Genomic DNA, 14,372 nt, shown 5'->3' with positions numbered 1-14,372 from the left:
CTTCCCAGTTGGCCGCTCGAACTTCCTACTTCTCAGTTCCGCCGCCTCTCGGTGCTCTCATCTCTTCCTCCTCCTCCTCTTCCGTCGCCTCCCGATCGATCTCTTCCGAACCCTGATGGGTGATCAGATCAAGCAGCAGCAGTGATGATTTGCTGTCGTCCAATCCGATTCCAGTCCGACCGACGACCGAGAGCATGCTCACACAATCTACTCCTCTCCGCCCCCTCCCCCGCCTCACCTTGTTCTCCTCGCGTCGCCGCCTAGGCCACCATCGCCACCCCGTCCTCATCGTCATACGCTCTGAAGGAGGCGGCGGCGGCGGCGGCGGCGGCGGCTGGAAGCTAGCAGACATCGATACAGGTTTTGCTGTCCCGCTCTGGCTGTATTTAATGAACTGATTCACTTTCTTGAATCTTATCCCTCCTTTTGCCTCCCGTTTCCTAATAGGCGCGGCGCAGGAGAGAGTTCGTTCCTGGTTTCTCAAGGCACGGACGCTGCTCGCCGAGGTGGCTTCCCCTCTCGTGAAGCCTGGACAGCGGGGGAAGCATGCAATCGTTAAGGATCTCGGGGACATGGCCGTCGAAGAAGAGGCCTTTATGGCCTCAGAGCTAACGGTGAATCGGGACACTCCAGATGGGTATCTTTCGTTTGCTGCTGCCATCTCCATCGAGCAATTTGCGAGGTGAGGAGGATGCTTTCCTTGTGACCTTAGGATGCAAATGACTAGTGACATCCTTGTCGTCGTTTATGGTGCTATCGGGTTGCTCATTTTTAATCCGTTGTGTGCAAGGAGTGTGCAGGATGAACGGTTTGACGGGGCGGAAGATGCAGAAGATATTCGAAGCGCTTGCCCCAGCGACCAATAGGAATTACGGTAGGAGCTTGCTAGAGTATTGCTGCTTTAGGTACTTATCCAGGGATAGCTCCGACATCCATCCAAATTTAAAGGTCTGTGAGTATAGTGCAATTCTGCGTCTGAGTGATTCCTGAATATATTATTGCTTGAAAGTGTTTCTTCTTGTCAGTGATATATGGTAGACTAGATTATTGACATTACTTAATGACCTGGTCGGAATTTGCAAATGGTCATCAGTTTAGAAATTCTTTCTTGAGAATACATATCAACATTTCATCACTCAAACTGATATACAAAATATTTTCAGTATCTTTCCCTTCGGTGTTTTTGCGATTTCTTCAGTTATTGCTACTACTTCCAGCATAAGCATATCTATGTGCATGTGGTGCTTATCATGGGCATTTTGCATGCTGTAGAGTTCACAGACGGTGAAGAAATGTTGAACCATTATTATGAGATGTGGTGGAGTGACCCCAAAATTCCTTATCTCAAGCCTTGCCCACTGATGATTCTTTTAGTTTCTCTAATACCAGATTCTCCGAACAAAATAGATAAAAAAAATCTTCTTAAAAGGGAAAGATCTAGTTAGGTAATTGTCAGTAAACAAATGTTCAAATACAGTAAAAATAGTGAATAGTTGTGAGTTGGAAAAAATGAACAGAAAAACTTAAGTACTTGCTTAAACATGAATTATGTGACATGAATGAGAGATCAACACAATATTAATCAGAAACAAGAACTCCAACAAGAGATGTAGGAAACTCCCTTGTTGGAAGTGAAAGATTTGGAGACAAAGAATCAATTTGTTGATATCGGTGGTTGTTGAAGTGATGGAACAATAAGGAGAAATAGTAATTGTTAGCCATGAGCCTCAGACTCACCTTCAATCATCTTAGGTTGCATTTGGTTCTCACAAATCACTCCCTGAATGGAATGGTTGATTATGGATCCAATCAATTCCATTGTTTGGTTTGTATTTATTAAGGTGGAATGAAATTAATAAATCCCTCAAGAATCAGAATCAACATTCTGCGCCTAATATCTCAAATTTACTTATCCAAATTCAACTCATGCCCTCCTTGTGTACCTCCCCCATAGTCGCCATCGAACGCGACCCATGCCACCCTCTTGTACTTCCCTCACTACCTCCATTGGTCATGGAACCCTCCTTGTGTATTTCTCCATCTCTTCCTACACCTTCCTTAAGCTTGAATCTGCATCCTCACCAAGTTCTCACTCCTCAACTAGAGCCCCATCCGCCACCACATCATCAACAACTGGAGTTCCTTTGGTCCTTCCCTTCTCCAATCAAGGTCACCATTGCCCACTCTATTTGTTGTTGCTGCTACAACCTTGCAAAGATTTTTTCCTGCCTCGTCATCCTTGGATGTGCATTGCTTGTCCCCAAAGCTCGTCCTCCTTTACCTCAGCTCCACCCCCACTAGACCACTTCTCCCTAACTCCCATGGCCATAGTAGTGGCGTAGGTGGCGGTGGCGGCAAAGGCTACGACAAGGTTGTCTGCCCTCTCTTTCCTCAAGAAAAAACATCATTTTAGACTGGGTGATGTGGCTAGGTGTGCCATTGACTGAGTGGTGATGGTCAAACGACAATCACAATGCCTACATCCTACAACCGAAGAACTCACTCTTCTTCAATGATCTTGGCAAGCATAAGCTCTCCAAGGTGATCAAAGTTCTCCCAAATTGCAGTTAATTTACTTTTTTTTTTTCCATTTCATTCTATAGCCCAACCAAAAATAGGAATGGATTTAACATTCCATTTATGATTCCTCATGGCGGGACAACCTCAAACACAATTAAAGGTTGTTAATGTTTCCAAGGAAGGGGATAAAACCTTTGGACACTACACACAACAAGAACAAAGAATTTTTTTTCTCAAAATGCTATTAACCAGTAATTGTTTAATGGACATTCTTATTAGTTATCACATCTATATATAAGTATATTGATTAACTCTTTCATCTAATGGCACAATAAACATTCAACTAAAATGACTTGATTCATGAGAATGAATTAAATAGTAGAACTATTCTAGTGTAATATGGTCAGTTTATTTGACTGAACGATCCTATTTCACCATTCCTTGCCTTACTAGGAATCCTATGTTTGCATCAATCAGTCGATTGGGCTCAATTCGTTCTATGCCATTCTTCCCTATGCATGATTCACCTGAATAAAATGTCTTATTTTGAACCAAACCACCTGATCCATGGGAATCATTTGAAATTTTGTGACTAATTTTATGTGATCAAGTCAACCAGGTTCGACTGATCACTTTGTCTGATCGCTTCAACTATTTGATCTAATTTGATGGTTCCTATGAGCAGATATCCTGCATCAGCATGAACAGGTTGATTGGTTTCACTCAGTTCCACATCACAACCACACAATTAGTAAAAGGATAATTCACATCAAGGTGACAAGGTTTATTGAAGAAATAATAAGGTGGAGTGAGAAAGACTCTTTGAAGTCTTTCAAACATTAGCTTTAAAGTGGGAAAATATATGAAGAAATATAATTACTAATCCTATTGTGGAAAAAGACATTCTGTGACACTGAAGATTACATTTGACTCTTTATGGATTTTCAGACATCCATTAAAAAGTCCTTCCTTACTAATTTTACTGAAGAAAATCACCACAAGCAAGAAGTAGCTGGATATTTATTCTCCAATGCAAGGGCTATGATAATCATTATTTATTGTCTGTATAAAATATCAGTTTGTCCAATATTAATTGTTTGATGTATAATTCTTTAACTCCATGTGAATTATTGAGAATCTTTTTACTGGAGACTTATTGATTAACAAATGCCAGGAGCTAGGATTTCAAAGGCTTATTTTTGTGACTATGCTTGCATGGGAGGAGCCATATACTAAGGAAAATTCACAATTTTTGCAAGATAACTCTTCCTTCCAGGTTAGTTTATCGCTGTGTAATATCAATATATTGACCTATAGCATTTTAAAACAATATGATGTGGAGTTTCAGTATATTGATCTATGGCATGTTAACACAATACACTGTAATAACAAATAAGGCGTATATTTTTCACCTTATTTATGAACAAGAGCTGTTTCTTTCAACCGTTATCAACATACATATATTATTGTTCTTTTTCTACATTTTGGTGATTAAACAAGGTTGAGGATGTTATGCTATTTTTGTACAAGGTTACTTATCTTGGGACAACATATGACTTGTGTGCATAATGCTGGAATATGTTGCAGCAGCTGGTTCTAGATGGGTGGTGCTTTGCATAATCAGGATGATTGGTTAAACATCAGAAAATAATCAAACTTTATTTATATTATATCCCTTGCATCTAGGAATTAAGAATCAGAAAAGGATATAACGCTAAAAATGTAGAGACTTAGTGATTGTAGATGCTAGAAAAAGAAATTTTAAAGACTTGGTAATGTTAGATGTATAAAAAAAATGAAAAATCAAAGTATCTTGTTAATGATAATGCAATTAGGGATTTTTTTAAAGCAATATTTCATGACAATTTCTATAAAAAATTTGGCTTTAGAGATTGAAAATTGTGGTAGATTTATGAATTATATATATATTTTTTTGTAATTTCAGATATATTTAGTAGAGTAAAGATAAAATATATGAAATTTAAGTTTAGTAATAGTAAATGTAGCAAGACAATTGTTAATGACGAGTTGTCAATAACTGAGAGCTTTAACTATCTATGATTATTTTTGCAAAATGATGGTTGAAATAGAGGAGGGTGTCAGATATTCTTTGTGATAATTAGGTACTTGTAAAACTTAAAGGGAAGATTTATAAAATGATGGTAGACTTGTTGTGTTATATAGAGTTGAATGTTGGGTTATGAATCGAACACATAAATAGAAGATGAGAGTCGCAGAGATGAGGATGTTAAGGTGGATGTGTAGACATATGAGGATGGATGAGATAAGAAATGAGAATATTAGAGAGAAAGTCAGGATTGTACCTATTGAGAGAAAACTTCGAGAAACACATTTAAAATGATATGGTCATATACTTAGGCGACCAATAAATGTCACAGTTAGATGATATGAGATCATAACAAATACACATATTAAATGAGGACTAGGGAGATCAAAGAAAACTTAGTTAGCAAAGATAAGATTTGATCAAATTCATTTAAATATAGATGATGATATAGTAGGGGAACGAACCTAATGGCGTAGGAGGATTTATCTAGCCGACGCCACTTAGTGGTAGAAAGACTTAGTTGTTATTGTTGTATTAAATTAGGTGATGGCAAAGAACTTTTTCAAAAGGAATGAAGGTAAATAAAGAGTAGGCTTGAATGATAATCCCATTGAGGTTTGGAAGAATTTAAGAGTTTTAAAGTATAATTTAGTAACTAAGTTACTTATTCAAATTTTGGGAATTAATAAGATATACGAGGAATGGAGAAATAGCTTTTTTGTGCATCTTTATGAGAATAAAGGTGATATGCAACGTACTAATTGTAGAAGGGTCAAGTTGATGAGTCCATGAAACTTTAGGAAAGAGTTATTTTGAAGTGAACAAAAGATGGAAACTAAATATTTCTAAGAATCAATTTGATATCATGCTCGAAACCATAGATATTATTGATTTAGTAAGAAAGTATATAGAAAAGAAGAAAATTTGCAGATGAATTTATTTGTAGAAGCTGGATATTGTGAAGAAAAGAAATCTGAAAATTACATTAATGTGAAAAAAGATATGTATAATAATATTGGTACTGGTGTTTGAGATTGAGAGTGTGGTAGATGATTTTCCTGTAGATTACATTAAGGGTCATCTCACTGTGTCTCTATCTGTTTCCGTCGATACTAGATGAACTAATCAATCATACCCAAGAGAAACCTCCTTGATGTATGTTATTTGTAAATGATAGTGTTACTTGATGGGAGTGTAATTAAATTAAATGCAAAGATTAAGTTGTGGAGGAAAACTTAAGGTAAAAGTGTTTTATAATAAGTAGAACAAAAATTGCAATGTATTAAATATAATTTTAGCAATAAGAAAAGCATAAATATAATTAAGATGGATTTGAAATTATGGGGATCTAATATTCAGCAAGAAATGAGGATTAGTAAAGGCATCATTAGCTGGATGAAAAATGAGTGGTTGAATTTAAGAGAAGCCTTCTTGAGTCTTGTGTGATTACTGAGTGCCACTTGGACTACAAGAAAACTTTTATAAGATTGTGGTATCATACTTTATGGATTGAATGTTAGGCTATTAGGAGGCAACACATAAACAAGTAGCAAAGATGAAAAACGCTAAGATGGATGTGTCGAGTTACTAGAAAGGATATAGTAAGGAATATCAATATTGAGAATAATTAGGTGTAACTTCAATAAATGAGAAAATGAAAAATAGGTTGAGATGGTATGGATATGTTCAAAGGTGAATTGATTGCATAGTTATAAGAGTTGAATCTATTAGACAGAAAGCTGTAATATATAATATATAATGGGTAGAGGAAGACTAAAGAACATATTAGCAAATCTAATAACAATATTATTTCATTGATTTGAATCTTACTAATTATTAGAGCTTCATGAAAGAATAAGATACATGTAGCCGACAACATATAATCGGAACTAATATGAAGGTTGATCATGATGATGTGCTCTTGATTATTCTGTTAGCCCCTACTCTTAGTTGTTAACTAAAATCTGTTTATAAAATAGCTCATTATCTGGTAGTGGAGGTAGGGACTCATTATTTCACAACTTATTGTACCTTCCACATGGTCCATGATGAAGTTTATTGTTGAGGACTTTGAGAAAGCTATTTTCCAACTATGCATTTTTTTGTTCATTGGTGCTGCAAGTTTGCAATGTTCTGCATTTTCAAAGAAATTCTGTTGATCATTTGTCCTGCTAGTTTAGTGAGCAATATCCTTATCTCACTGCAAATCTATATGTTTAAATTTGTCAAGTGAAAGATGATTTCTGATAACTGGAATTGTTTAACTCAGGGCCAAGTAATTGGAGAAGAAGCTTTTGTTCGAATAGCTCCAACTATTGCAGGTGTGGCAGACATATCAACAGCATACCATCTCTTTAAGGCACTGGTTGGAGATGAAGAAGGCATCTCTTATAGTTTATGGACAACATATCTTTCTGAACTTTTCAAGTAAGTCTGCCTAAAAACTGTTATAATTAATTTGTGTGCAAATACTTTTATGCTTGCCTTGTCTCTATATACCATTTTATATTAACAGTCCATCTGCATGACTGCCTCTAGTTCATAATACATCATTCTGTTGCCATATTGCTCTGGATATATATCTTGCTGATGTTTATTTCGATGGGGAAGACTTATATTCTTTCCCTATTATGTTTCATTTCATCCAAGTTTGTTTTCTCTGTACTTTGTAATTCTCTTTTAACTAAACAATCTATGTTTTTTTAATTCTCTTTTCACTAAACACTTGCTTGTACTTTGTAAAAAGGGTACATCAGGCAAGACAATCATATGAAAAGAGAGACAATGTGTTGCCCAGTGAGCAACTTTTGTGCATTGGCTCAAGCAGGAGGCGGCCTGTTTTAAAATGGGAGGATAACATTGCATGGCCTGGAAATCTGACTCTAACTGATAGAGCATTATATTTTGAGGTAAACAACCTTTCTTTTTGGATGAATCAACTGTCTTTTTCCATGGACCAGCATGGTTGACATTTCTCATTCTTGCTGAGGACCAATACCCTGGCTCAGAATGAGACTTTAAACCCGGTTATTGTCTGCTAAGAAATTACATTTGTGACATTAGGTTGCACATATATGTTACTTTCTTAAGGTTGAAGTATGCTGCCATGCTTATTTGCCAGCTGAACTCTTCTCATTGTGAACAATTGCATATGTGAACGTCTTTTTTCTATAATTATAATGCAACTTGGTTTAGTTGAAAATAGGCCACCCTAGAATTACTATGTATACTGATATTTGGCATTGTCATTTTTTTAGCCAACTTATTGAGATATTAGCCAACTGTCTTTCCAATTCCATTGATATTGGCAGGCCATTGGACTGACAGGTACTAAAAAATCAGTGAGGTTGGAACTCATGCATCATGGTTCACGGGTTGATAAAACAAAAGTTGGACCACTTGGGTCAAAATTTTTTGATTCTGCTGTATCTGTTACTTCTGGCCTCAAGTGAGTAAATTTTATATGCCTACACATCTATTTCCGTTCTCCCTTGAAGCATAATGATATAAAATGCATAAACTTGTTTTAGATTCTAATCCATGTTCAACCATAACTCAAAATATAAATTTTCGACATTTAGATTTCTCTTTTAGCTTCACATTGAATTGTGATAACCTTACAGGTTATTAAAATTTTTTACTTTCTATACACCTGACTTTATCATAGTTCTGACATCATATTATATCAGTTCAGAAACTTGGATCCTTGAATTTATTGATTTTGGTGGTGAAATGAGACGAGACGTTTGGCATGCTTCCATTAATGAAATTATCTCAATGTATGAGTTTGTACGTGATTATGGACCAAGTGATGATGACCCATCAATCCATTATGTATATGGTGCTCATAAAGGAAGGAGACGAGTTATTAGAAGTACAGCGAACAGTATAGCAAGGTTACAATGTCTTCAGTTTATAAGAAGGCTGTCAGAGGATCCAGCTAAACTGGTGCAGTTCTCATATTTACGGACTGTTCCTTATGGTGAAGTGGTTTTACAGACTTTAGCTTTAAGTTTTTGGGGTGGGCCACGGATAACAAAGTTTGAGCAAACAAATTATCAAAGAGTTGAGTGGACTAGATCTGTTGAAGGCCTTTCTGATGTCAATATTCATGTGTTTGACATAGATGGAAGTGTGTACTTGCGCAAGTGGATGAAATCTCCAAGTTGGTCAGATAACATGTCAGTCACCTTCTGGAGGAATTCTTTAGTTAAACGTGGGATCGTGTTGGCAAAAAACCTTGTTGTAGGTGATCTAAGTCTTGTTGAGAGGGCCACACTGACATGCAAAGTGAAAAGTCGAATAGTGGAGAAGACTCAAGCAACAATTGATGCAGCTATGATCAAAGGAATCCCAAGCAATATTGATCTTTTCAAGGTATTAATTTCTCCATCTATGAACTCTTTAATGGTTTTAACTGGTAGAAAATCTTGGTTTTACGCTGGCTAAGCTTCTACCTTATGAAGTGCTATAAACATAATAAGCATGTGGAGGTAAATGAGACAATTAATCATCGTGCCTTAGATAATGAAATATAGTAATACATATTCAGATGATCAGATCCTTAGCATGTTGAAATTACCATCATGCCAGCTCAATTAATGTCCAAGTAAAATAATGTGTATAGTAATAATTGAATTTTTGAATGCCACATTTACTTGGCTAATTATGTATATTTTCTTGTGGTTGTGTTGTTTCCAGAGTTAACCTTATCTCTTCCTTTATTCACCATTAGAATAGGAAGACTGTTTGAATTTTTCTATGCGCTTTACCTTATCCACTTACACTGGGTTTAGGCAGGGACTCATTGCAGTTTGGTAATAAAAAAAAAAGAAATTCACTTGGTTCAAATTTAGGGAAGTTTGCTGGTATCCTTGTACATACTCATCAAATCCGGTAATAGAGTCATGAAATTTGAGGCATACTAGCTAGGAGAATAACAACTCTAGTTGGGTCATTTTTTTTTTCAAATAGGCACTGATTTGGTTCAAGAAAACCTGGGTTATGGTCATTCCCGTTCTTGTTTAGCACTGGCTCTCCTATGTGCACTAATTAATATTCCTGTCATCTAAAACTCATTTCTAAGGTATGAGGTATTATCATCTGAACAAAGACAAATACCAGCACCGCACCAATTGGTTGAGAAATGGGAAATTTCAAAGTTTTACTTATCTGTTTGTATGTCTAATTGTATACATCTTTTAGACCAAATCAAAAAGGATTTTTAGATGACCTTGATGAAGTTCTTCATGATATACCTGACTGAAAACCTCATGCTTCTCTTAGGAGAAATTTGAATGGACGTATAAGTCTTTGGGGAATACAGAGGTGTATTTGAAGGTTTTTGGTGAAAGAATATCTTATGATATTATAGTTACTTTTTTGTAAAAAAGACAAGCATTTTTTATTACTTCTAATAGTGGGAATAATCATTGTTAAATAGATTTTTTTTGGTAGATTTAATTGTATGATAATTGAAAGGTCATACTTGACAGACGCTTAACCAACCAATATGGACTGGTGTTACATATAGTTCACAGAAAATATCATATCATTATCATCAAGTCGTGTTTGTCTCAAATAAGTTGTGTTTGTCCTAAATATTTGTGGTCTTTTATATGTTTATTGAGATCTATACCATGATATATCATTAGTGATATTTAAATCAATTAAATTATTTTTTATTGCATCGACCGTGTTTCTTTTTGCCTCTCTTTACTTTTTAGACATTTCATTCTAATCAAATTCAAATCTTCTAACTATAAAGTTTATTGGTCACCTTTGAACATGATGTTACCACTTTAACTTATTTTCTCTCATTTTATCATATATTAGAGTTACACTAAATTGTTCTTTAGTATTTTTTTTATTTTTTATTTTATCCTTCATAATAGTTTTATACATTCATTTTAGCATCCTTATCTCTTATACATTAATCTTCTATATATGTTGCTTTCTATTAGTCCAATACTTCGTTTAACTTAAAAGGCACACAACAATCACAATCACACGTGTGTAAAAAGGCTCCTCTCTTTTTGACCAATACATTCTTCGTCTTATCAGTGATGCCTTCGTCGACATCTCCTTGTTTAGTAATAGATTGAAGATATCTAAAATCTTACATGAATTTCATATTCATCCATCTTGTTATCTTTTCTTACTGAAATTACATTTCATATATTCTTATTTTATTTCTATTTGTCTTATTGTAAACTTTCACAGACCTGATATCTCTTCAACTCAGGTTATTTCACAGATTAGATGTGGAAAAAAAATAGTCAAAAACTTGTTAAACATGGTAGTCTTCACAAAATCAAGTTGACTTGTCATATGACTTAAAATGTCAAAAATGACCTTTCACAGTTTGACATAATTGACTTAGGAGTTGAAAAATAATTCATTTTTATATTTTTAACCTATCGAAATAATAAATACATCCAAAAAAATCCTAGAATTCTCTAATTGAAAAGTAATTGCAAGTTGGTTGTTCTGGTTATATATCAACAATTATTTTATATCATAATAAATTAATTTTTAATATTGGTTCATCTGTAATTATGATTTCTAAGTATATTTTAGGTAGTGTTTTTTAATCTTAAATTAATGTGATTAATATGCAATTGGAAATATTAATCTGGGTTGGTCTGAACAATTATCTTCTCCTGGTTGATGTGGCCGATCAGGACGATTGAACCTCTAGTTGAGCAATCTTTTGATTCGTTAACAGTTATTTATCCATAGTTATATTCTTCCTTCAGTTGATTAACTTGTTCAATCTTTATGGACCTCAGGAGCTTTTGATTCCCTTGGTAGTGGTTGCCAAAAAATTTGATGAGCTTAGGCAGTGGAAGAAGCCACGTGTAACTCTATCTTTTTTATTCATTGTCTATACCGTTATTTTCAGGTATGTAGATAATTTCTTTGTTTTTAGATACTTGAAAGTTTTTGTGTACCCTTCAAGTTTTATTGCTAAATTTTTCAATTCGGTGACTCAAAGAAAACATAGTATTTGAATGTCCTAAAGAAGTGGTGCTTATAATTCCAGAATGTATAGTTGTAGTGAAAGATATTAGCAAGGTTCAAAATTTTGAGTTGTGTCGAAGTTTTGGTTTTTTACTAGAACAATGTTTCAGTATCCTGCTCATGTTTCGATGCATGGTATCGATAATGGATTGGAGTTCAAAATGAAGGAGATGAAGCATAGGAAGGAGACATTATTTACGAACATGATTTTAAATCTTATACCATATTGGTCGAAACGGTTGAAACCTACTATTTTGGTAAATTACTGAAACTTAATACTACAACGTCTCCTTTGCTTCATCTCCTTCCTCCTTCAACCTCTGTTACTGATATCATGCATCGGATCGTCGGCACGATACTAGAACAGTATCTTGTCAGTGTGCATGTTTTATGTGAGGGATATTTTAGTCGCAGACTTAAGAAAATCCAAGGGAGGGAACCAAGCCATTGCTAGTCAAGTTGCATGAGCCATGTTAGTGTTATGTAATTAGTCCCTCGAGTTTGTTTATGGCTTTCACCTTACTCATGATATTGAAAATAGGTAACTGTTTTACGTTTAAGACCCCCACAATCTATAGAGACCTAGAAGGTAGATATTGTCCATCCCAGCTGTGATCCATAAAGAAAGGTTGAATAAAGTAAAAGACCAATTCATACTCAATGACCATGATATTTTAGTCTTTTATAGAAATTTCAATTAAACTCTTTCTTGTTTAAGCCATCCATAATTTGTATACCTGAAAGAAACAAATGAATGAAGGACTGGGAATTGGCTGACCAAAGGAAAATATATAAATCATTGTTTAAAATCTTGTACTGTGTCATGCGCTATGGTCAAAACATATTGGTTGGGAAAATTATCAGCATTTGATATTGTTCAGCACAAGTAATCTCTCCTATATTATTGTGTCAACTATGTGGATGAATATCATCATTGTGTCAATTATATGGATGAATATAGTGTCATGATAACACTTAATTTCTCTTGGCATGCTATGATACATGTCAAAATAATTTAAAATTTTAAATGTCATTTTTTTCCCATTTCTTTCAGATTCTATACCCGAAAGAAACAAATGAGTTAAGAACTGAGAATTAGGTGACCAAAGGTCAATATACAAATCATGTATTGGAATCTCATACTGTGTTGTGCGTATGGTCAAAATATATTCTTCTAGTTATCCAAACTCAATATTAATCGCATAACTAATCTTTCCTATGTCATTTTGTCAGTTATGTGGATGAATATTGTGTCATGCTAACACTTGACATGATATAAAATAAATTTAAAAGTGTGTCTGCCCAATATAATATCCGAATTATATCATTTTAGATGTAACACAAAGTGCAAAATGAGATATGTAGATGCCATCTCTTGTTTTTTTTCTTCATTTCCTTCTTCCTTCCACTTATGATTCTTCACTAGCACTATAAGTCAGAACAGCAGCACAATCAAAACTGTGTACAGTTCCAGTCAAAGATAAACTCCGGCACAACTTGAGATTTTGAACCTCGATAAAAATGGTTCATTCAAGTGGGAAAGCCCACAAACAACTACAGGACCAACCCGTTAAATTAGATTGTCTTTCCATTTATACAGCAGCGGGCTCAGATGGATTATCTTTTCTTTCCAGTTTGCATCATCTGCTTGTTGTCAATTCTTTCATCAACATCATCTTCCATTAATCTTTTGTGTAATAAAGAATGCATCTCTGATTTTTATTGTTCTTGGATTTGTTTGTTTTGATGTTTATCTTGTTAATTAAATTGCCTCGGCATTGGGTAGGCATTTACTTGCTTAGAAAAACATCTCCATTTGTTTCTTTAATAATATGGCATTGTTTTTTCGTTTTGTCAATAAAAGATTACATTTGGTATCGTAACCATTATCTGTTGCCTTTTTCAGAAATTTACTGTCTTATGTGCTCCCGGCAACCATCATGACTATGGCTACCACTATGCTTTTATTGAAGGGTCTCAAAGAACAAGGGCGTCTAGGAAGATCTTTTGGTAGAGTAGTAATACGTGATCAGCCACCCTCAAATACAATCCAGAAAATAATTGCTGTAAAGGATGCCATGGCATACATCGAAAACTCTCTTCAGAACATTAACATTGTTCTCCTTAAAATTCGGACTATTTTGTTATCTGGTCAACCTGAGGTATGCTATCGCCATTTCCACACCTGTGTGATTGCTGCTGGTCTCAAAAATTTTGCTCACATCAAACTGTAGGGATACCATAATTTAAAAGGTTAAGAATCAGCTATGTCAGCATCCGTTAGTAAATTAACATTCCTATTAAAGAAAAAAGAAATGTATCGATAAATTAAATTATTAAAACTTGTAGAAGCAACTGCTCAAAGGGGAGAATTTTACTCTTGATTAGTTGATTTACTCCCAAGGAGGGGAAGTGAAAAGAAAGGAGAGTAAGGAGAGAAGAGAATGGGGAGTTAAAGGAGGTGTGAAGAGGAGGGGAAAAAGTTGTTTATGAATAAGGGGAAGAGAAAGATGAAAGGATTGAAATGATCACATTAACCTAATCTTCCTTATTGACTCCTTCACCCAAACCCCCTTGCGCTGCATTTTGCTGCCCACTCTGGTACCACCCCCATCTTGGTTTCACCCATCCTCGTCGCACTACCCTTGATCACCTATGTCCACCACCCATGTTGCACAGGCATTGCCTACTTGCATTGGATTACTTGTTAGCCATTACTGAATTCTTGCTATTGCTTCTGCTCACTCAGTTCAGTCACCTT

General features: G+C 35.1%; 1 protein-coding gene across 1 annotated transcript; it reads left to right on the top strand.

Moving 5' to 3' along the window:
• LOC141829905 (uncharacterized) lies at positions 1-13,845 on the top strand. Its single transcript, XM_074717382.1, has 10 exons — positions 1-360; positions 448-682; positions 801-948; positions 3,695-3,796; positions 6,858-7,015; positions 7,335-7,497; positions 7,900-8,036; positions 8,278-8,965; positions 11,380-11,492; positions 13,518-13,845. Exons 1-10 carry the CDS (start codon positions 195-197, stop codon positions 13,843-13,845), a joined length of 2,238 nt encoding a protein of 745 aa, XP_074573483.1. The 5' UTR covers positions 1-194.
• The last annotated feature ends 527 nt before the right edge of the window (positions 13,846-14,372 follow it).

The sequence above is a fragment of the Curcuma longa genome, chromosome 5 (genome assembly GCF_044706935.1).
Source record: "Curcuma longa cultivar G26 ecotype Majalengka, Jawa Barat chromosome 5, ITB_CL_G26_1.1, whole genome shotgun sequence".
NCBI classification, from domain to species: Eukaryota; Viridiplantae; Streptophyta; class Magnoliopsida; order Zingiberales; family Zingiberaceae; genus Curcuma; species Curcuma longa.
This window is presented reverse-complemented; position numbering and strand designations above follow the sequence as displayed.

Excerpts from the sequence above, each read along its gene's own strand:
- LOC141829905 (XM_074717382.1), top strand. The coding sequence starts at position 195 with ATGCTCACACAATCTACTCCTCTCCGCCCCCTCCCCCGCCTCACCTTG. Across the intron at positions 949-3,694 it reads ACATCCATCCAAATTTAAAG|GAGCTAGGATTTCAAAGGCT; the intron begins GTCTGTGAGTAT and ends AACAAATGCCAG. Across the intron at positions 8,966-11,379 it reads GCAATATTGATCTTTTCAAG|GAGCTTTTGATTCCCTTGGT; the intron begins GTATTAATTTCT and ends TATGGACCTCAG.